The 22,669-nt window shown below is 35.1% G+C and overlaps 4 protein-coding genes across 4 annotated transcripts in view; all 4 read left to right on the top strand.

The window, feature by feature from the left end:
• The window catches only part of LOC142358714 (ATP-binding cassette sub-family D member 3-like), a 128,657-nt gene extending 110,299 nt beyond the window's left edge, over nt 1–18,358 (top strand). Inside the window, exons 14-16 of the mRNA XM_075410247.1 lie at nt 9,784–9,876; nt 17,478–17,639; nt 18,060–18,358. Coding sequence (XP_075266362.1) covers nt 9,784–9,876; nt 17,478–17,639; nt 18,060–18,134 — 330 coding nt within the window. The 3' untranslated portion in view covers nt 18,135–18,358. The remainder of the gene's footprint in view (nt 1–9,783; nt 9,877–17,477; nt 17,640–18,059) is intronic.
• LOC142358715 (uncharacterized) overlaps nt 1–22,669 on the top strand; it is a 405,321-nt gene that overhangs the window by 109,738 nt on the left and 272,914 nt on the right. The window lies entirely within an intron of this gene.
• LOC142358716 (uncharacterized) overlaps nt 1–22,669 on the top strand; it is a 163,235-nt gene that overhangs the window by 109,732 nt on the left and 30,834 nt on the right. The window lies entirely within an intron of this gene.
• On the top strand, nt 18,576–21,809 carry LOC142358713 (SCY1-like protein 2). Its single transcript, XM_075410246.1, has one exon. It carries the CDS (start codon nt 18,689–18,691, stop codon nt 21,539–21,541), a length of 2,853 nt encoding a protein of 950 aa, XP_075266361.1. The 5' UTR covers nt 18,576–18,688; the 3' UTR covers nt 21,542–21,809.

The raw sequence follows: 22,669 nt of genomic DNA, 5'->3' as shown, positions 1-22,669 counted from the left end.
TAGCGACTAGCAAGCATTAAGTGCCCTTAAAGCCTTTCAGCTCTGTTTCAGCTCAGACTGTTTTGGAGACTTATACTTGTGGTGTGAAGGGCGGTTCTTAGAGGTTAAAGACACCCCGCTGTTGACCCCCCAACACTATTGCCCCCGGCGCGATGTTCCCACCAACCCCTGTCTAGGGTTTTTATAATAGGTTACTTAGTCTTTGGCCAATTTTGACCTTGTCCAGATTTTTCTACCATGTCGTTTAGGCGCTCGTTTTGTAGCAAATGACTTTTTAAAGTGGATACTCAAATTATGTGTGAACCTGGACGCTGTTTGTGTTAACTTTTTGTTTAACTGAAATAGGAATTTCCAAAGCAGTGCTTCGTCTTTTATTAGTAGTATGGGCTTAAATGTTTAGTAATATCGCTCTTGCTTTTTGCTGTAGGTTGTTTTTGCTACGAACTATTTTGACCAGTTACTGATGATTTTATGCATCTAATTTATTCATAATGATTTTATGCATCTCTTGTCATGTAGCGCTCATTACCATGTAGGTTTTCAGCCAATTGCGTGATTGTCACAATTGCTTATCATGTTCTCGGAGTGACTTTTTAATCAAACTAATGATCACCTGATGACGTCGTACAATAGTTCAAGTCAATAAACTAATAAAGCCTACTATTATTAAGATTATTCGGGCGCCTATAATCAATCAAATTTGAGCTCTTTTCAAAGATACATTTTAGATGGAAGTCGGTCTATTTGTCAGCGTTTACAGCACCAGATCTAATACTAATAAATAAGAAAAAGCGGTTTGGGAACCTGTTAGACCTAGAACGAGCTTGCTATTATTCTGATGGACTCCTTAATTAAAGGAACGTAAAATACCGAAAAAATACAAAAAGATGAACTTCAAAATGTCAGATATAAATTCAAAATGAAATGGAGAGTAAAAGCTCTGATTTGATCTTTAAAACTAAGAGAAGAGCCTATGTCGAATTGATGAATGAAATCAGTGCTAATTGCGGCAATGATAAGTTGAGCTAGCCATGAAATGATATGACATTTAAAAGTAAAAGCAATTTGAGAATGATTTGGGAAACGGACTCAAAATTTTTCAAAGTTGAATATAAATGTCAATGCTTACGTCAATAGTGTTTTAGCGTAGTGGTATTTTCGTGCTAGTTGTGGATGCTCATAGATGTTTTACTTGAGTAGTAAAAACTTTGAGATAAATTTTACATGGTCTCTAAAAGTAATAAAAAAACAGTTAGATTTGACCCCTAAAACGATTCAGTTTGATTAATTCCTCTCAAACGAAGTTTGTAGCAATTATATTAGTCCTGTCGGTCTTTTTTATGCGATTTTTCGCTTGACCGATTTTTCGTCTGACGCTTTTGACTTTTCGTCCTCAAGAACGGGATAAAGAGGTAGCACCCAGCGGGCAGTAAGTGCTCTTAGAGCCTTTCAGCTCTGTTTCAGCTCTAAATGTTTTTGGAGACTTATACTTATAGTGTGAAGGGCGGTTCTTAGAGGTTGAAGACACCCCCACTGACCCCCCAACACTATTGCCCCCGGTGCGATGTTCCCACCCACCCCATGTCTAGGGTTTTATAAAAGGTTCCTGTATAATTTCTAGTGGTAGTGGCATGGTTTCAACATTTTAAAATTACGATTTTTTAGCATTTTTTTGACAAAACGTGCAAGTTTTTTCAATTTTTGACATTTCTTTTTCGTTATTCACGTCTTTGCAGAGGCAGGGGTCAGAAAACGTCCTTCAGGTTTAGTATTAAGTTAATTGAAATATTTTTTTTTGTGGGATAGCTTTCATTTTTTTAATATGACAGATTTTAGCGATTTTTTTTTAAAACTTGCATTTCAGGTTTTTAATTTTTGTCATTTTATAGGTTTTTCCAGCCTCAAGAGCCACCTAAACTCCTCTAGGGTTTTGATTTTAGGTTGTTGCATAGTTTCTAGATGTAATGGAATGTTTTTCAGCATTTTATTATCAGCAATTTTTTGAAAATATTTGCATTTTTTTCAAGTTTTAAATCTTTTTGAATTTTTTATCATTTTTTTCCGGCACTAGGGTCCTAGGGACCTCATCCAAGGCTTGATGATAAACTATTGCATAGTTTCTATAGTTAATGAATTGGTTATCAATATTTCAATGACTCCAGCTTAAGCAATTTTTTGATAAAATTTATATTTCAAATTTTCGGAAAATTTTTATGTTCCAAGTTTATAAATCTGTATGACCCAGTGAAACTATTTAACGCTTAAGATAAGGATACTGGATAGTCTCTTGACACAATGGAATGGTTTTGGTTATTGTAATATCTTGAATTTTAGCCAGATTTTGTTAAAATTTGCGATGGTTTTCAAATTTTTTGAATTTGTCCTTTTCTGAGTTGAGCGATCGTTACTGGCCAACTAAGCTTTTCAAGTCTTTCAAATAGTTTACCTGACATAACTCCAGAGACAAAAAATAGTGTGAACATTTTCACTGCAAAATCTGGAACCTTTTTTAAAATTTTGCAATATTTTGCAAATTTTGAAAATATTTTTAAAAATATTTAAAATTTAAAATTTTTAAAAATATTTTGAATATTTGAAAATTTTTAAAACTTTTTTAAAGATATTTAAAATTTTTAAAATTTAAAAATTTTTTGCAAAAATTTTACTAAAAAGGCTAGAAAACTAAAAGTTTTGTAGTCAAATCAAGCTAATATTGGCCTCACTAAACCTTCGCTAGCTGCTGATGAAGTCAACCGCTCGCTGGTTGTTTGAGAGCAATTCGCCCGACGTTAGCCAGTTATGTTTTTAATAGAAATCCTGTTTTTTCTATGATTGTTAAACCAGAATTTTTAATTTTAAGCACAGCCAACAAGAGGCAGTTGTAAAAGCAATGAGATAATATCGTCATGGATTTCATTGTTTGATGTAATTATTGTAATTGTATTGATCTTTTTTACTGAAAGCTTTTTGCTTTTTGCTTTACCGTTATCACTTTTTAGTGACTTTTATGCGCTGGACTTTCTTCGATATAAATTGCTCTCGTTTACAAGTATCAGCAGCTGAATTCAAGTGGCGGCAGTTCATTAATTCAATTCAACTCAAATGAAAATTGAACTGAATTTGCTCCAATTTGTCACTTAAATTTTTAATAGCTCTCAAAGGAAGTTTGAATCAATTATATTAGTACTCTCAATCTTTTTTATGCAATTTTTCGTCGGACGCTTTGACTTTTCGTCCTCAAAAACGGGATGAACAAGCGCCCAGCGGGCATTGTGCTCTTAGAGCCTTTCAGCTCAGTTTCAGCTCAAACTTGTTCGGAGCCTTTATACTTATGGTCTTAATCGCGGCTCTTAGAGGTTGAAGACACCCCCATTGTTGACCCCCCCCCCCACTATTGCCCCCATCCCCCAATCGCGCTCTTGTCCCCCCTACTGTTGCCCACCCCCTCCCTCCCCATAAAACCCTGGTCACGCCCCCCGTGGCGTTGTCAAAGAACCTCCTCTGGGGCTTTAAAATAAGTTACTGCATAGTTTCTAGTTGTAGTGGAATGGTTTCAACATTTTAACATCACGAATTTTAGCATCTTTTTTTTTGATAAAACGCGCTAAAATTATTTCAATTTGGACATTTTTTTTCATTATTCACGAGTATTGAGACGCAGAAGCCAGAAAACATGCCTAAATTTTTGATAATAAAATACTGAAAAGATTTCACTTGCCATGAAATAGCTTTCAATTTTTAATATGACAAATGTTAGCAGTTTTTTTTTGATAAAACTTGCATTTTTTTCAAGTTTTTTGAAAATTTTTGTCGGTTTTCAGGTTTCTCCAGCCTCAAGAGCCGAGGAACCTCCTCTAGGTTTTGACAATAGGTCTCTGTATAATTTCTAAATGCAATGGATTGTTCTTCAAGTTTTCATGACCACTAATTTTAGCGTTTACTTTTTACAAAGCTTGCATTTTTTTCAATTTTTTTGACATTTATTGTCATTATTCAGGTTTTCCAGCATAACAGAAAATCTCTCTTAGGGTTTGCTGATAAGTTACTGAAAAAAGTTCTTCGGCCAGTGATTAGTTTTCAACTTTTGTTATCACAAATTTTAACTGTTTTTTATGCAAATTGCAGTTTTTTTCAAGTTTTTTTTTTCTATTTTTCGTCATTTTTTAGGTTTATCCAACCTCAAGAGCCGAGGAACCTCCTCTGGATTTTGACAATAGGTTTCTGTATAATTTCTAAATGTAATGGAATGTTTTTCAAGATTTCAACAACACGAATTTTATTATTTTTTTGCAAAACAGTTTTTTCAGTTATTTTGACATTTTTTGTCATTATTCAGGTTTTTCAGCCTAACAGAAAATCTCCGTTAGGGTTTATTAATAAGTTACTGGAATTTATTTTTTGGCCATGGATTAGTTTTCAACATTTATTATCACAAATTTTAGCAGTTTTATGCAACCCACAATTTTTCAAGTTTGAAATTTTTTGTCATTTTTTTAGGTTTCTCCGGCCTCAAGAGCCACATAACCTCCTCTAGGGTTTGATTATATGTTACGGCATAGCTTTTAGATATGGAATATTTTTCAGGTTTTTAATATTAACAATTTTAAAGAAGTTTTTAAAGTTTTTTCAAGGTTTTTTATTCTTTTTGAATTTTGGTCATTTTTTCCGGCACAAGGGTCCTAGGGACCTCCTCCAAGTTTTGATGATAAGCTGTTGCATAGTTTCTAGAGTTAATGGAATGGCTATCAATTTTATAATGACTCTAGTTTGAGCATTTTGATAAAATTCAATTTCATTTTCAAATTTTCGGAAAATTAATGTTTCAAGTTTATTGATCTTTATCAGCAAGTGAAATTTTGAATTTTTAAACAGTTTTGAACATTTTCACTGCGAAATTGGGAAGGTTTTCTTTTGAATTTTGCAGTAGTGTGCGATTTTTTTCAGTTTTTTATTTGATTTATTTACTAACAAGGCTAGAAAGCTTAGAAAGTTGCAGAGTCGAATCAAGCTATTGCTAGCCTCACTAAACCGTGGCTAGCTACTGACGAAGTTGAGTCGAGCTCCCACAAGTCATTTTTTGTATAAAGTATAATTGAGTCGAGCTCTAACTAGTCCTTTTTCGTTTTTAGTTTTTAAAAAATTGCGCAATATGTTGATTTCGGTCAACATAGCAAAATAAGGAAGTACGAAAAACGACAAAATCGAGGCATTAAGAGTTATTGCATTAAGTTGGAGTAAATAATAATTGGTATTAGTATTAAGTTAGTTTTTCTCACACGTAAAGGCTGAGAGGAGCAATATTCTCTAATCTTATGATGCTGTGGAATAGATTTGAACAGTGTACTTAAGTTGCTCTTAAGTTTTGCAAATAAAAATTATTTTTTACCACTTTCTGTTTTTCTTTTCTTTCTGTTTCAATCTCATTGTCGCTCAGTGGGTTCGACGACAGATGTTTTGCGTCTATTTACCGGCTAGGTTTCTAGGGTTCTAAAGGCTATAAAATCTATATTTCGAATGTTGTTTTACGCCATTTACTGAGTCTTTGGTCAATTTTGACCTTGTCCAGATTTTTCTGCCGTTGTTTTTAGGCGCTCGTTTTGTTTTAACAAATGGTTTTTTAAAGTGACTAATTAAATTATGTGAGAAATGTTAAGTTTTCTGATTTCAGTTTATTTCATTAAAAAAATTACGCAATATAGAGATTTCGGTCAACGTAGCAAAATAGAAAGTGCGAAAACCGAAAAAATCCAGGCATTAAGAGGTAGCGCATTAAGTTTTGAGTAATTGCTAGTTGGTATTAGTTGAATGTTGGCATTAAGAGTTATTGCATTAAGTTGGAGTAAATAATAATTGGTATTAGTATTAAGTTAGTTTTTCTCACACGTAAAGGCTGAGAGGAGCAATATTCTCTAATCTTATGATGCTGTGGAATAGATTTGAACAGTGTACTTAAGTTGCTCTTAAGTTTTGCAACTAAAAATTATTTTTAACCACCTTCTATTTTTCTTTTCTTTCTGTTTCAATCTCATTGTCGCTCAGTGGGTTCGACGACAGATGTTTTACGTCAATTTACGGAAAATTGCCGTAAATTGCCCTCTCACTTAGAGGCCGAGATGAGCATAATTCTCTAATCTAATGATGCTGTGGAATAGATTTGAACACTTAAATTGTGCAACTAAAAGTTGTTTTTTTGCCTATTGCTAGATATCTTTTCTATCTGTTTCAATATCAACGTCGGTCAGTGGGTTCGGCGGCTGATGTTTTGCATCTATTTACCGGCTAGGTTTCTAGGGTTCTATAGACAACAAATTTTATATTTTCAATATCGTTTTAAGCCATTTACGGAGTCTTTGGTCAGTTTTGACCTTGTCTAAATTTTCTACCATTTTGTTTAGGCGCTCGTTTTGTTTTAGCAAACAGTTTTTTAAATTGAATATTTGATTTATGTGAGAAGTTTTAAGTTTTCTGAATTCAGTTTAATTCATTCAAAAAAATTACGCAATATAGTGATTTCGGTCAACGTAGCAAAATAAGAAATTACGAAAACCGACAAAATCCAGGCATTAAGCTTTAGCGCATTAAGTTGGAGTAATTGCTAATTGGTATTGGTATTAAGTTAATTGCCGTCCCACTTAGAGGCCGAGATCAGCATAATTCTCTTATCTAATGATGCGGTGGAATAGATTTGAACATTCGTTTTTTACATATTTCTATATATCTTTTCTTTCTGTTTCAATCTCAACGTCGTTCAGTGGGTTCAACGGCCGATGTTTTGTGTCTATTGGCTGGCTAGGTTTCTAGTGTTCTAAAGGCAATAAATTCTATATATTGAATGTTGTTAGAGGCCATTTACTTAGTCTTTGGCCAATTTTGACCTTGTCCAGATTTTTCTACCATTTTGTTTAGGCGCTCGTTTTGTAGCAAATGACTTTTTAAAGTGGTTACTCAAATTATGTGCGAACCTGGCCGCTGTGTGTTAACTTTTTGTTCAACTGAAATAGGAATTTCCAAAGCAGTGCTCCGTCGTTTATTAGTAGTATGGGCTTAAATGTTTAGTAATATCGCTCTTGATTTTTGCTGTAGGTTGTTTTTGCTACGACCTATTTTGACCAATTACTGATGATTTTATGCATCTAATTTATTCATGATGATTTTATGCATCTCTTGTCATGTAGCGCTCATTACCATGTAGGTTTTCAGCCAATTCCGTGATTGTCACAATTGCTTATGTTCTCGGAGTGACTTTTTAATCAAACTAATGATCACCTGATGACGTCGTACAATAGTTCAAGTCAATAACGTAATAAAGCTTTCTATTATTAAGATTATTCGGGCGCCTATAATCAATCACATTTGAGCTTTTTTCAAAGATACATTTTAGTTGGAAGTCGGTCTATTTGTCAGCGTTTACAGCACCAGATCTAATACTAATAAATAAGAAAAAGCGGTTTGGGAACCTGTTAGACCTAGAACGAGCTTGCTATTATTCTGATGGACTCCTTAATTAAAGGAACGTAAAATACCGAAATAATACAAAAAGATGAACTTCAAAATGTCAGATATAAATTCAAAATGAAGTGGAGAGTAAAAGCTCTGATTTGATCTTTAAAACTAAGAGAAGAGCCTATGTCGAATTGATGAATGAAATCAGTGCTAATTGCGGCAATGATAAGTTGAGCTAGCCATGAAATGATATGACATTTAAAAGTAAAAGCAATTTGAGAATGATTTGGGAAACGGACTCAAAATTTTTCAAAGTTGAATATAAATGTCAATGCTTACGTCAATAGTGTTTTAGCGTAGTGGTATTTTCGTGCTAGTTGTGGATGCTCATAGATGTTTTACTTGAGTAGTAAAAACTTTGAGATAAATTTTACATGGTCTCTAAAAGTAATAAAAAAACAGTTAGATTTGACCCCTAAAACGATTCAGTTTGATTAATTCCTCTCAAACGAAGTTTGTAGCAATTATATTAGTCCTGTCGGTCTTTTTTATGCGATTTTTCGCTTGACCGATTTTTCGTCTGACGCTTTTGACTTTTCGTCCTCAAGAACGGGATAAAGAGGTAGCACCCAGCGGGCAGTAAGTGCTCTTAGAGCCTTTCAGCTCTGTTTCAGCTCTAAATGTTTTTGGAGACTTATACTTATAGTGTGAAGGGCGGTTCTTAGAGGTTGAAGACACCCCCACTGTTGACCCCCCCCCCCCACCGCGCGGTTGCTCCCCACCCCACTGTTGCCCACCCCCTCTCACTCCTCCATCAATCAGCCCCGCTTTCCAGACGCACTGGCCAGAAAACGTCCTAAAGGGTTTGATAATTAAGTACTGAAAAATTTTTAGTTCCCATGGAATAGCTTTCATTTTTTTAATATGACAAATTTTTGCAATTTTTTTTGATAAAACTTGCATTTTCAAAGTTTTTTTTTTTAATTTTTTTATCATTTTTTCCGGCACCTGGGTCCTAAGGACCTCATCCAAGGGTTGATGATAAGCTATCGCAGAGTTTCTAGAGTTAATGAGCTGGTTATCAATATTTCAATGACTCCAGCTTTAGCAATTTTTTGATAAAATTTAATTTTTCAAGTTTTCGGAAAATTTTTATGTTCCAAGTTTTTGGATCTTTATGACCCAGTGAAACTATTTAAAGCTTGAAATAGAGACACTGGATAGTATTTTGAGGCAGTGATTTTGTTAAAGAAAGATTTTGTTAAAATTTGCGATTGTTTTCAAAATTTTGAATATTTTTGTGCTTAACGTTTAATGAGTTTAACGATCATTTCTGGCCAACGAAGCTTTTGAAGTCTGTCAGACAGATTACCTGACATAATTCCAGAGACAAAAAATACTTTTGAACATTTTCACTGCAAAATCTGGATGTTTTTTAATAGCCGCCCTCATCTTCTCAGCCGGCTATTATAGCGCTCCTATTTTTTTTTTTACTTCGTCGAATAAAAAAATGTTTCGCTTTACCTCATTTTGCCGCCTTTTCAACATTTTGCGTGAAATCTTTTTGACTTCTCTAGGCTGGTTTGTCTCTTCTCTCATTCTGCTAAAAGTGAATTTGAACATCAGTTGCTCAGCAAAGCAATTCAAAATGAACAGAGTCAGTATAAAAATTGAAATCAGAAATAGAAACGGGATAAACCCATAAAGCCCAATTTTAGATGCCCGCTATTTGAACGTCGTTCCTATAAGTCTTATTTACCATCTCTAATGCTTATTGTTATTGATAGTAGCCCCTGTAGCCTCTCTCTAACAAACAGAAGTATGTTCAACTACGAAATGCCATCAAAATGAATCGGACTTAAAAAAATATCTTCAATATCTTCTGTTATATCTTCAATATCTTCTGTTATTTCAATCCCAATCATGCTTATTGGAATCAACGGCGGCTATTTTCCGGCAATCTGCCGGGTATGTTTTTAAATTTTGCATTTTAAAATATCAGTTTTTTATTTGATTTATTTACTAAAAGGGCTAGAAAACTAAAAGTTGCAGAGTCAAATCAAGCTAAAGCCAGCCTAACTAAATAGTTGCTAGCTGCTGACGAAGCCAACCGCTCGCTGGTCGTTTGAGAGCAATTCGCTCGACGTTCGTCGATTATGTTATTTAAGTTGTGGAAAAAATAGTCTTAGACTTTAAGTTTAAGATAATGCATATGTATTCTTTTACTGCATAAAAATATGGGTCTGGTGAACAAAATGTTAAATAGAAACTTCTCTTCAATACAGGAGTGCACCTAGTTTATTGAGCCTAGGTATATTTTTCAGATTGTTGTTTGTTTAGGCCAATTTGACGAAGGTGTTGAAAACACATGGTTGGGAAAAGGTGGCCGAGTGGATTGACGTACTCAGCGGAGGAGAGAAACAGAGAATGGCGGTATGTTGGAAGAGATAACCTTTAGCAACGCTTTTAATTGCTCTCAGACAAAGTTTGTAGCAACTATTTCAGTCCCACTGCTCCTCTTCAACATGGATTTGATTTTTCCCGCATTTTCGTGGTTTTGATATGCATGTAGATAAACTGAGAGCTTCTTGTGAATCATATTCAACTTCAGAACTAAAAATTTATATTTTGTGACGGTAAGATATCCTTGACCAAAATTTCCAAGCCCCAATATGACATGAATTTTGAAAATAAACCCACTAATGATCAGTTATGCCAAAAAATTGACAATTTTTAATGTTTGTCAGTCAAGGTTGAATCACATCACTTTCTACGGTCACAGCTGCTGAATACGGGTGAAAGATATATTCATGGTGTGAAGGCGGTTCCTAGAGTTGGACCCCCCACAACTTTAACTTAACCCCCATCAATTCAAAGCACGTCCTCCAACTCACTCTACCTCGAACAGCACATGCTCGCACTCACCTGCGCTCTCCTCCTCCTTCCCCCTCCTTCGCCATGTGCTACATACACTTCTTTTGTTGCACTTAATCATTGGAAGAACTTACTAAATGTGTTTCTGCGTAATCGCAGCATTAGGCTTTCAGTCTGCAGTGTATTAACAGTAACCTGTTCTCAGCTGTCCTTTTTCAATTATTCCCCACATCTCAGACTGTTCATTTTGTGAGCATGGATGCTCTTTTTTTGGTGACTATGGCCACTTTTTTTGCGTCTGGGACTTTCGCGTGGTACCATTATTGCAGCCAACATTGGTCAGGCTATGGTCAACCTGAAGCTATGGTTGAGTAAGAGCTCATCCTTACACAAGACAGCTTCATCAATCAGTGGCATGTGAATCACACCTTACCTCTCGGCCAACTTGAATTGTATTTTGCCGCTGTCTTTTTGCGACTCGAAGACGAGTATTGGAGACTTCATAGCCGCCGTCAGCATCTGAACGGCAATGTTTTAGAAGCGCTCCTTTTACATTAGTGGAGAGTTTTTTTTTCCTAAAAAATTACTTCGTAGAGCAATAAAAAAAGTAGCAATCTTGATAGCAAATGCTTAATCCGTTCTCTTAGTGGGGGAGAGAATAATTACAACTAATACTAAATACAACCTGTATGTATATATTTTTTAATTGCTCTTGAACGAAGTTCATAGCAACTATTGTAAACGTGTGTCTTTTTTTATGAAAAATTTCTCCTTGACAATTTTGACTTTTCGAGTGACTTTTACGCCCTTGACTTTTTGCGTTTCGCGTGATCTAAAATTCTCTCTCAATCACAATTTCAAGCAGCCGAATTCAATTGGCGGCAATCTAATGCTAAAAGTCAAATGAAAAGTGCGTCGAAATTGGTGCCATTTTTTACTTTAAATCTTAGGTTCCCATTTAGGCTCCCCTCCCCCCGCTTGAAGCAGGCTGCAATTGATTAGAGCTCCCACTAGTCGTTCGAGAGCAATTCTTCCGAGGTTTAGTCGGTTATGTTTAAGATCTGTTCTCACATTTTTCGGCCTTTTGTCAATGAGAATTAAAATTGGAGTTGTGATTTTAGCCAATTTGGATTAGTAAAGGTAACGAAAAAGGGATTTAGTTAGAGTTGTGATTTTTTCACGCTGCTTCTCACGTGGAGTAAAAAATTGTTGTTTGAACAGGTATTTTGGTTTTGGAAGCATTTTTTTCAACGTGCTGCATTTTTACTTCTGTTTTGCTTCTTTTTTCGCATGAATCTATTAACTAAAATAGCTTTAAGAGCTCATACATGTGATTTAATAATGCATAAGTATACTTTTTGAAGTCATCAAGGGGCAATTAATGGTTTATGCTACTTGGTTTATGTTACTTGTTTTATCAGAAGATCAGTAATTATTTATTGTTTTGTCCGTTTGGGAGTTTTTGATCTGTTTCTTAGCCTCACCAATGACTGGTCCTGTTGGTACACAAATTTAGGCGTAATAGAGGTAATATCGTAATTGGAAATTGATATCTAACGGTTTTACTACTTAAGCAGTTTGAAAAAATGGTGTTTGAAAAAACATTCGCGTTCTCGCTAGTGGGGTTTTTGTTAACATGCCGAGATTTGACCTTAGTTTTTACTGTTTCAAGTCTTCAAATAAGTTATTTTTAAATGCAGCCCATTCCTAGTCATTTCTAGGTCTAAGGCATTGGTTAGTCATTGAAATTTTCAATTGTTGGTAAGCTTTTCTCCTGTGTTTGTTGAACTCTTTTACCTCTCGATCACGTTTTTCATTTTACTTAAGTTACTACTTTCACGTTTGATTTCTGACTCACTCCACGCAATGTCAACTGAATAATTTTTTTACTTATTGAATTGAGCAATGTAGTGATTACGCTCAAGGTTTAATGATAAAAAATTAAAGGAAACTGTATAAACGGATAAAGCCTGGTCATTAAGTCATAGTGCATTAGGTTATCAAAGTTCATCAGAGCGATTGCTAGCTAACATTAGTATTACGCTTAATAGCGTCTAGTTTTGAAGACAGAAAAGGAGGCTTGGTAATGTGCGTTGGCATAGTTTTCCGACGCGAGCTCATCTACATTTTTCTACATGAAGAGATGTTAAATGTCTTAGTTAGAAATGTTGTTATAGACGCAAGCTACTAAGTGAATTATATAATCCCATGCCTGAATTACATAAGAGTGCTAACAAGATGTGCTATTAATAAGGCGACTAAAAAAACAAGAAATTAGGCAGAAACAAAAAAAGATTATCAACGGCAAGACCTCAATATCCAAATTTAGAAGCATAGTCACAAAGTCAAAATTCTATCAGATAAACCATAAATAAACAAACGTAATTTTTCTTAACTTTAAGTTAGAAGTTGGCAAAGCGAACAACAAAAAGGGGAGTTAAAACAAGTTTTTAGAATTCTTGAAAACAAATGTTATACTTTGAAACTATTAGCAATGATCTGACTGCATTGCATGTTCATTCACTCCTCAATAGGAGCCACAAATACAGGCAAAACAACTAAATTGAAAAAAATGCGAGAGAAAAGTGTAGCAATGTGGAATCCAATAAAAAAGTATTTCAGTGAAAACTGTTTGCATATGAATTGTTTTTTTTTCAACATCAATAAGATCTTTTTATTGTAATAATGTGACTTCAAAAAAAATCAACACATATGAACAATTATACAAAATCATCAAAACGATTTTCGGTACAAAAGTGCGAAAAGGAAGTATTCAAGCCATGAAAACAATAAGCAATTCTGTTATAAATTTCTCGATGTTCAATTGAACATTTTCGTAACGTCAATGGTAAGAGACCATGTTAAGTTGATAAGATTTCTAAAACAACCAAATTTACAAACACATACCTAAAAATAAAAAATGAAAATTCTTAGCATCGAAGTCAGAAAATCAATAGTTAGAAAATAAAACAACTAAATATATTCGAATTGGTTTCAGCTCAAAGAATGTGGGTTATGGAATTAGTGGGATAGAACTACATGTTCACAGAAATAAGTTTAAAATCGGTTAATAAAAAAGTTTTTTTCGAAGAATTGTTTTTAAAGTCTTAAGATAAGAGCCTTTAGATTTCCACTCAGAGCACAAATAGGTTCATCCAATGATCCCTATGCAGCCAATTGCACTTTTATTCAATTAGCCTTTGCCAAAGGGCTACAAAAAACAAAATGTCAGTGAAACTCAATTTTAAAATTACGAAACAAGTTTCGAAGCAAAAAAAACATGAGCGATCCCTTGAAATCATTTCGTCATTGGGTTTCATTTGACTGCAAATAACTTTTGTCATTAGCGGAACCTGGGTTTGAAAAGTGACTAGTCCGTAATTGACTTGCAAAAATACGAAAAGATTAAGAGAAAACCACTCCAATAGAATTCGGATTTTTTGAAATTAATCGCCGCGAAGCGATAGCGGCTATTATTGGGGACACCGTATTTTTTACAATTCAAAGAATTTGATTTGTATTGGTACGCTGTGATTTTTTAAGATGTGTTCACATATTTTTGAATGACTTTGATCCTTCAAAACGGGATAAACAGGTAAAGCCCAGCGGGAAATAAGTTTCATTAGAGGCCCAAAGTGGGCTTTAGTGGTCCTTCAAGTGCTTATAGTGGTGCAGCTGCTGGGATGGCCTTAATTTAAGGTTAAAAGATCATTTTTAGGAGTTTTTGGGCTCAAAATGGTGCACTTTTTCATGTTATTTTGATTTTTTGTTTTCATTAGTCTTAGGTTGAAGTTTTTAAACTTTGATGAAGGCCTTTTTGCGAGACAAAATTGCTTGTTATGACCATTTTATGAGCTATATGTTTTGGTACTACAAACTCAAACACGCAAAATAATACTAATTTTTGCGATTTTTTTCTGGTTTTTTGAAAGTTTTTGTAATTTTTTTGCCCTAGGTGTTAAGAAGCCTCCTCTAGGGTTTGATAAGGCGTTTGATGATAGACTACTGCATATGTTATACCGGTAATGGAATGGTTTTCAACTTTCTGCCATCATGATTGTTAGCATTTTTTAATAAAGACTTGCAATATTTTTTCATATTTTTTGACATTTATTGTCATTATTCAAGTTGTTTGAGTCTCAAGGGCAAGAAAACCTCATCAGGGGTTGGATAATAAATTACTGAAATATTTATAGTTGTTATGCAATAGGTTTCCAATTTTGAATATCACAAATTTTAGCGCAATTTTTTTGACGAAATTTTGGTTTTTGTAAATTTTTTTTCAGGTTTTTGTAAATTTTTGGTCATTTTTTCAATTTTTCCAGCTTCACGGACCAGGCAATCTACTTTGAGGTTTGGTAATAGGACACTGCATAGTTTCTAGTAACAATGGAATGGTTTTTTAACATTTTAATGTCTCGATTTTTAGCATTTTGATAAAGTCTGCAATTTTTTTAAGGCTTACTAAAGTTTTTGTCAGTTTTTGATATTCGTCCATTCTCAAGTGCGAGAAAACATATTCCACGTTCTGAAAAAAATTACAGCATGGTTTTTAGTTTCAATGGATTTGTTTTCAACAATTTAAACTTCCGACATTTAGAAATTTTTTGATAAAATTTGCAAATTTTTTCAAGCTTTTTCAAAACATTTGTAATTTGTTTTTTTTCTTGCTTCAGTAGCCAGTGAGCCTCATCCAGGGTTTGATAGTATGTTGTTGAATAGTTGCTAGGGGGCAATTGAATGGCCTTCAACATTTTAATAGAACGAATTTCTATTTTTGAAGTTTGAAATTTTAAAAAATTATGCTATCTATCATAAATTATCTATCGATCTATGCTGCAATGAGTTTTTTTAAAGCTTTGAATTGGGTTACTGGATAGCCTCTAGAGACACAGAATTGATTCTGATTTTATTTATATCACAATTTCAGCAACATGTCCTTTTAATTTGCAATTGATTTCTTTTTTCTAAATTTTTCAATTTCGAGTTAATCGATCTTCAAGGGCCAATTGATATTTTTCAGGTCTTGCAGATATAATACTTGACTGATTTCAGAAACGAAAATTGGTTTTGAACATACTTTAAAAATATGTATTTTTAAAGGGAAAATTTTGCCTTAGGTTTAAAAGCTTCAAGAGTTCTAGCAATGAGTATATTTTTGTTTAGTCTTGATTATTTTAGTTTCTCAATTTTGAGATGATTTTGTTTGTGTTCTGGCTGGCGCTGTTCAATCGATCTCCTGGTGAGGTAGAGTACGTCTGAGTTTTTCATTTAATTCTTTCAGTTGTTTTTCAGGACTTGTCCTGCTAGGTTTTTATTTCGTCGTCTCCATCGATGTTTCTTGCTACCTGACTTCTGTGAATTGACTTTTAGTGACTTCTACTGCTTTGCAGTTAAAATTTGTGTATATGACGTCATTTGTGCAGCTTTTAGGTCAATTGTATGACATAACCTCACTAAAAAAATGACTTCTGAGTTCGCTTAATGAACTTTAATTTTCTTGAACGTTTACTAGCTAAAGGTCAATAGTGTGCATCTAAGTAGTGCATAACGTATATGCCCTAACTCTTGACTATAGATTCTTGAGTTTTTGATTTAGAATAATAAATTTGAAAATTCTCTATCAGGACTTTTTCCGGATAGAGCGTATGTGTCTCATAAAAATCACAGTCCGAATCTAACCCAAAAAGTCCAGTGGTCTATTAAAGGACTGGTGGTCAATCTGTCCATCTTATTTATTTAGTTGTTTCAATTCCATGGAAGGGCACAGGCGTCTATCGTCTATATTTCCCAGCAATCTGCCGGCTATGTTAGTTAATTTTCCGATGAGACTAAAACTAGACATTTTATTGCTTTTTGTCTATTAGGAACTCAATTCTTTCATTTTTTAGCGTAAAATCTAATTTTGAATTAACATTTTGGTAGAAAATTTTCTAAAAGTGAACAAAATCATGCCAAATATCACGTGTTCACACAAAACTTTAAACGTCGATATCTCGAAAACGAAATTCAAAAAATCTTTCATTTTAAATTTCACGCTTTAAGGGCTTTTTAATGATACCTTTTACTTTTTTCTACGGTGAATCTATAGAGCGGCCAAAATTGACTGAACAAAAAATCCATTTGGGTATCTAGTTCCTCCCCCGCCAAGTGGGGTGGGAACAATTAAGTGTAGTTTTGGACTCTTATTGAAGCTGCACACCAATTAGAACAGTTTTTAAGACTTCGAAACAAATTCTGACAATTTTTATCTCTACTTTTTCTTTTTCAGTACCGATGTGCGTCATGCGGGAAAACTGCGGCTATATTTCGGCACAATTTGCTGTCTCTATATTTTCTTCAATCATTTAAGGTCATCGTTTAGAATATTCAGCGGTCAGAGTTCCCATGTATTCAGAAAAAAGTTTGAGGCAAAATAAATTGGGCTATTTCAATCACAAAAACTGAAGAAAGAGACTGTTGTTTTAAGGGAGATGTTAGCACTTCATTTATTTTAGTCAGACACAAGAAAGACCACAGTCAACGGCTAGCAGTTTTGATAACTTTTTGCTATTTGATAGTGAGTTATATGAGACGTGCAGACAATTTGCCCTATAAAGACTTAGCTCTGATTTTACCTCTTTCTAATTTTTAAGTTATACGGCTATGTTTTTTAATTTAGTGCCTTACAGAACAGATATTTTTTGGCTTTTCTTGTGGTGAATATGGAAAATAATAATTTTGGATAAAATTTGGATCTTATTCGATTGATTTTAGTTGTGTTTTATTAGTCGGAAATCAAAACGAGCAATTCTTTTCCCGATTATATTATGAGTCATTCTTTCTCTGTATTTAGCAATTTGTGCTAATTTTGTATTTCTCGAGCTAGATTAAGCTTTAAGCTCTAGCTCTTCCGAAACTTCCTACTTTTCAGTGATGTGTTAAAATTGCATTAAGTAATTTGTTTACCATTATCTAAAAATTCAGTGGTCAGAGTTCCCATATATTCAGAAAAAAATTTGAGGCAAAATAAATCGGGCTATTTCAATCACAAAAACTGAAGAAAGAGACTGTTGTTTTAAGGGAGATGTTAGCACTTCATTTATTTCAGACAGACACAAGACCACATGAAGGGCAGAAATGATAATGAAGCAGCTTCAGTAATGAGCGTGTGATTTTAGATGGCTCGTCTCTTTTACCATTGTCCCCAGTGGGCCATACTGGATGAGTGCTCCAGCCAGATCTCAGTAGACACCGAGTGCCAGTTGTATGATATCTGTCGCCAGAAGAACATCACCCTCATCACTGTCTCCCATAGAGACACTCTTTGGGCACATCATGAGGTTCGAAATCGAATACTGAAGCTGGATATATTTGTTCATCTTTTAAAGTTTTTGAGTAATGTTTGAATTAAAGCGAAAGCTTAGTTGTTGTAATGAGACTAGCGGTTACAGTCTGTTATGCTTGGCATTTTGTAAATAATAAATGATAAGAAATTGAATGAGAAATCAGTCGTCTTGTTTTAGTAGTCTTTTTGGGTAATTTAATGAGGTTACTTTTGATTTGTACGCTTCAGAAAAATCTTTGGAATCTATAAAATGCGAGTGTTGAGCATTGCAAAAATTAATATTATTGTGACTAGAATCCGTACGTATACCTAAAATTAGAATCATAAGGTAAAACTTGACAAATTGGCTAGTCTATCCAAAGGTTGCGACAATATTACTTTTGATAGTTAGACAGAAATGTAATCTGTATTTTAGAAGTGTCTCAAATTCACCGACAACAAGCAAGTGTTGCTACTGGACGTAGTTGATGGTAAAGAGCCTCTATTCTGAAAGATTCTCCATGCTACTCTATCTACTTCCTGGATAATCGCATTTCATCAGTTGATATTTGCATCACTATAACTATTGTTATTTGTTTATCACCCCAGAGTCTATTCAGATCTCTTCTAACATTATCAACATAAAGAATTTGTATTCCAAGTAAATTGATTGTTTGTAGATAACCAGTTAAATTTCTGATTGAACAGAAAAAATTATATTTTAATCAATTTTCAGCTCGTCTTCCGTGTCTATGGTTTGTTCGTGCTGGGAGATTTTATAACCAGTGTTTCAGGATGTACGATAACAATTTGAGTTTAGCCTAATTAATAAGCTAGATAAACAATTGTGACAAGAGAAACATAGTCGTTTGTGAGCAGGAATGTATCATTGAGACTTTTATTATCCTCTTATTTGAAGTAGGTTTTGATTATAGTGAACTGAATACAGACAAATATATTCTTGCTTTCAATTTTTGAATATTTCATGCATTTGAATGTTTCAGATGAAGATCATGTTGAAATTGACAACTTGGATGTGATAAATACCAAATTAAAACGTTGAATATGCTGTCGCGTGTGAAGGAAGGACTCAAATCTACAGTTACGAACATTGGGACAGCATTGAGTAATCCGCTGATTAGAGAATATGAAATTGGCAACCACTTTGCTAGTGCTGGTTCAGGGCTATCGTGGAAAGTGTACGACGGGAGGAAGCGGTCCACGGGCCAAGAAGTCAGTATTTGGCTGTTTGAGAAGCGACAGTTTGACAAAATGCCAAAAAAAGATCATCAGGTTGTCTGTGAAACTCTTAAGCGAGGTGTGCAACAACTCACACGATTGCGTCATCCGAAACTTCTTATAATTGAGCATGGAATCGAAGAATCTCGTGACTCGTTGGCTTTTGCAACAGAGCCAGTGTTCGCAAGTTTATCGAATATTCTGGGATCTCATTTTAATCTACCATCACCAATTCCAAAAGATCTCAAAGAGTATGAACTGTTTGAAACTGAGCTTAAATATGGTTTGCTTCAAATAACTGAGGGTTTATCGTTTCTGCACAATGATGTTAAAATGATTCACGGAAATATTTGCCCAGACAATGTAATCTTGAACAAAATTGGTGCCTGGAAACTTTCTGGCTTCGATTGTTGTATGACTAACCAATCTCCTACAGAACAAGAGCCCAAATTTTCGTTTCGTGGTTGGGAACCAGACTGCCCTATTCAAGCAAAGCCGGTTTTAGATTTTCTGGCCCCTGAATATGTTTTGGCACAATCTGCTGACAGAAGTAGTGATATGTTCTCACTTGGAATGGTGTTCTATACCGTTTTCAATCGCGGCCGCCCTTTGTATGAAAATGCACATGTTTTGTCAACATTCCAGAAGAATGCGTTGCAGCTGTCGTCTCTGAATTCCTTGCAGGTTCTTAAATGTATTCCAGAGGACGTGAGAGAACATGTTGGTATGCTTTTGAGTCCGGATCCCGATGTCCGACCGGATGCTAACCAGCTAGCCAAGATCCCTTTCTTCCAAGATGTGGGGGCTGTTACCTTGCAATATCTTGACACCTTGTTCCAGTGGGATAAAGCACAGAGGACCACATTCTACAAGGGTCTGAAGAAAGTTTTGGAAAAGATGCCGGAACGCGTCTTGTTGCAACGTGTGCTGCCATCAATTGTGCAGGAGCTGAATAATAAAGATATGGTCCTTTTCGTTCTGCCAAATGTCCTATTCATTGCCGAAAAATGCTCAAAAGAAGAGTATACGACAAAAGTTCTTCCGCATTTGAAAGAGGTGTTCTTAATGACTGAACCAATTCAAATTATATATGTTTGTGTGCAGAAATTGGACGTTTTGCTGACAAAAACGCCTATCGAAGATGTAAAAAGTCATCTTTTTCCAATGTTATATAAAGCTCTGGACTGTGATGATGTAAAGATTCGTGAACTTTGTCTGAAGGTTATTCCTACGTTTGCTGCCCATGTTGATTTTCCAACACTAAAGAATCATGTGATACCCAGACTTAAGAAGATTTGCTTGGAAACAAATATTTTGGGAATACGTATAAATAGTTTGGTTTGTTTGGGCAAGTTGTTGGAGTACTTGGATCGGTGGTACGTGCAAGATGAGATACTTCCTTTTGTGAAATCTATACCCTCACATGAACCTGGTGTGCTCATGGCTATTTTGGGTATCTATCAAGTGACTTTAAATAACCCAAAGCTGGGCATGAGCAAAGATACTATGGCCACCAAAGGCATTCCATTTCTGCTCCCTATGGCGATAGACTCCCAACTGAACTTGACGCAGTTCCAAAAATTTATGGTTATTATTAAACAGATGCTAGAGCAGATCGAGACAGAACAGACAACTAAATTAGAGCAGATTTCTGCCTATGAGAAAGAGCAGAGCCAGGCGATTGATCATATCATGAATCAGGATGGGGAAGAGAACCCCGACTCAGTTCTCTCGTCTATTCTGTCCGAGAAGCCTAAAGATATCTCTAAGGATTTGAAGAAAATTACAACGGATTTGGACGAACTGTTTGGATCAGCTTCCTCTCCAAGTGATTCGCCGAATAAAAAATCTGTCGTTGGAAATATTTCAAATGGAACGGCATCGTCTTCTCGTCAAACTATCAGTACAACTGTAAAACAGCAACCATTGACTCTTGAGCAAAAACAGAAGTTGATGAAAGACAAGGCCATGATGAAAACGCTTGAAAACCAGAATCCACTTGAAGCAAATAAGCTGCAAGTTCCTCAGAAGACAACAATTGCACCCAAAAATTTAACTAACTCGCTGGGCACATCAAACGTCATGGGGGCGCTTCCGCCTGCTACAGATCTGAATACTTCTGGGGCGCCTAATTACAACATATCACTGACTGCAGGTGGAATATCTAACTCAGCAAATCCGTATTCTTCGGTTCCCGCAAACATGAGCAACAAGCCAAATTATATGATTGGAGGAACGACGGAAACAATGAGTAACAGTCTTGTTCTTCACCCCATGAGTCAGCAGTATAATCAACAACACCAGTTAGCAGTTTGGGGCTCCCAGCAATCGCAACAACACACAGGACCCAGCTCCCTCGACAGTTTGGCTGTATTGCCTCAAAGTAATGGCATCGCTCAACAGTCAGCTGGGGGTCCAGGCTTTGGTAATATGCAATATCGGTCGCCCAGCAATTCTGGTTTTTCAGCTGCTCCAATGGGGGCTCAACAAAGGGGGATGCATTCTAATTCTCCTATGGGTGCTTTCCCTGGTAACCAGAATCAGTTGCGACCGCTCGCCACTCAGCAGTTTTCACCCCAATTTTTATCATCTCATCAAAATAACCTGTCAATGCAACAGAATCAAAGTAAAAGCACAGTACCTCTATCAAATAGTGATCTTGATGCCTTTTTGAAATAAAAGTATTTAAAATTCTTCCAACTAGTTAGGGGATATTTAATCTGATGTGGTTATGTTTGATGCTTGAAACAATGCCGATTAAATTTTGTGAAATTGATTTGGTGGGAGAGATGAAATTTTTGAGGCAGAATATTTTGAAATTTCGTAAAAACTGAACTATTAAACCGAAGTTCAGGGCCAGAACTGCTCAGGCAGTTTACTTTGGTCCTTTCGATCTTTGTATTACTCGAAGGGGAGTGTTAGTTTTTGTAATAAAGAAGTAATATTTTGATGGGAGTTTTTGCTTGATCGTTTTTCGTCTGACCGATTTTAGGATTTTTTTTGTCAGAAACAAGATAAGCCATTGAGTCGTCGAGCTGTTCTGTAAAAGCTTTTTTGGTCTCTATTACAATCCAATAGGTATGTATTGTATTAGTTCGCTTTTTTAATAGCAATAGCTGAGGTTATTATTGGCCTTCTCTTGTTTTTTCATTGTTTCGTGTTCAAGATTTTTGTATCGACCATATAACGTCACAATCACTTCAAATCTGCTTTTTGTTCTTTTGTTCATGTAATCTTAACTTAACTGCGTGCGTGACACCATTTTTCACTCTTAGTAGAGAGAGTTTTTTTGTTCATTTGCGTGGTTGAGTTTTTAGTCAAATGTGACCTACCTCACTCTCAAAAATGACTTTCTCACACTTTTTTTTACTTTAATTTAAAGAGATATTGTGAAGAGATTGCGTGTCAATCTAATTGAAGGGTATTTGAAGGCATTTAATAGAAGCTGCAATAAGTTAATCAGATTCCTAATCAAAATATAACGGTTCAGCATTTAATGATAATTTTCTTTTTTGGTCCGGTTCCTTCGCTATCTTTTAGACTGCAGATCTACGAAGCTATATTCTGGCAATTTGCCAGCTATGTTATTGATCTGTTCGCACGTTTTTTTTGGACATTTTGATGTCAATGAGTAGTCAAATTAGAGTGGTGATTTCGGTCACTATGGCGAAAGGGAGCAAAAAGGTAGCGAAAAAGGGAGCAAGTTGGGAGTGTGGTTTTTAAACTGCTTTTCAAGTGAAGTGAGATTTTGGTGTTTGAACAAATTTTCGCTTCTTTAAAGCGATTTTTTTCACGTGCTGCGGTTTG

The sequence above is a fragment of the Convolutriloba macropyga genome, chromosome 2 (genome assembly GCF_964194025.1).
Source record: "Convolutriloba macropyga chromosome 2, txConMacr16.3, whole genome shotgun sequence".
NCBI lineage: Eukaryota > Metazoa > Xenacoelomorpha > Acoela > Convolutidae > Convolutriloba > Convolutriloba macropyga.
This window is presented reverse-complemented; position numbering and strand designations above follow the sequence as displayed.

Excerpts from the sequence above, each read along its gene's own strand:
- LOC142358713 (XM_075410246.1), top strand. The coding sequence starts at position 18,689 with ATGCTGTCGCGTGTGAAGGAAGGACTCAAATCTACAGTTACGAACATT.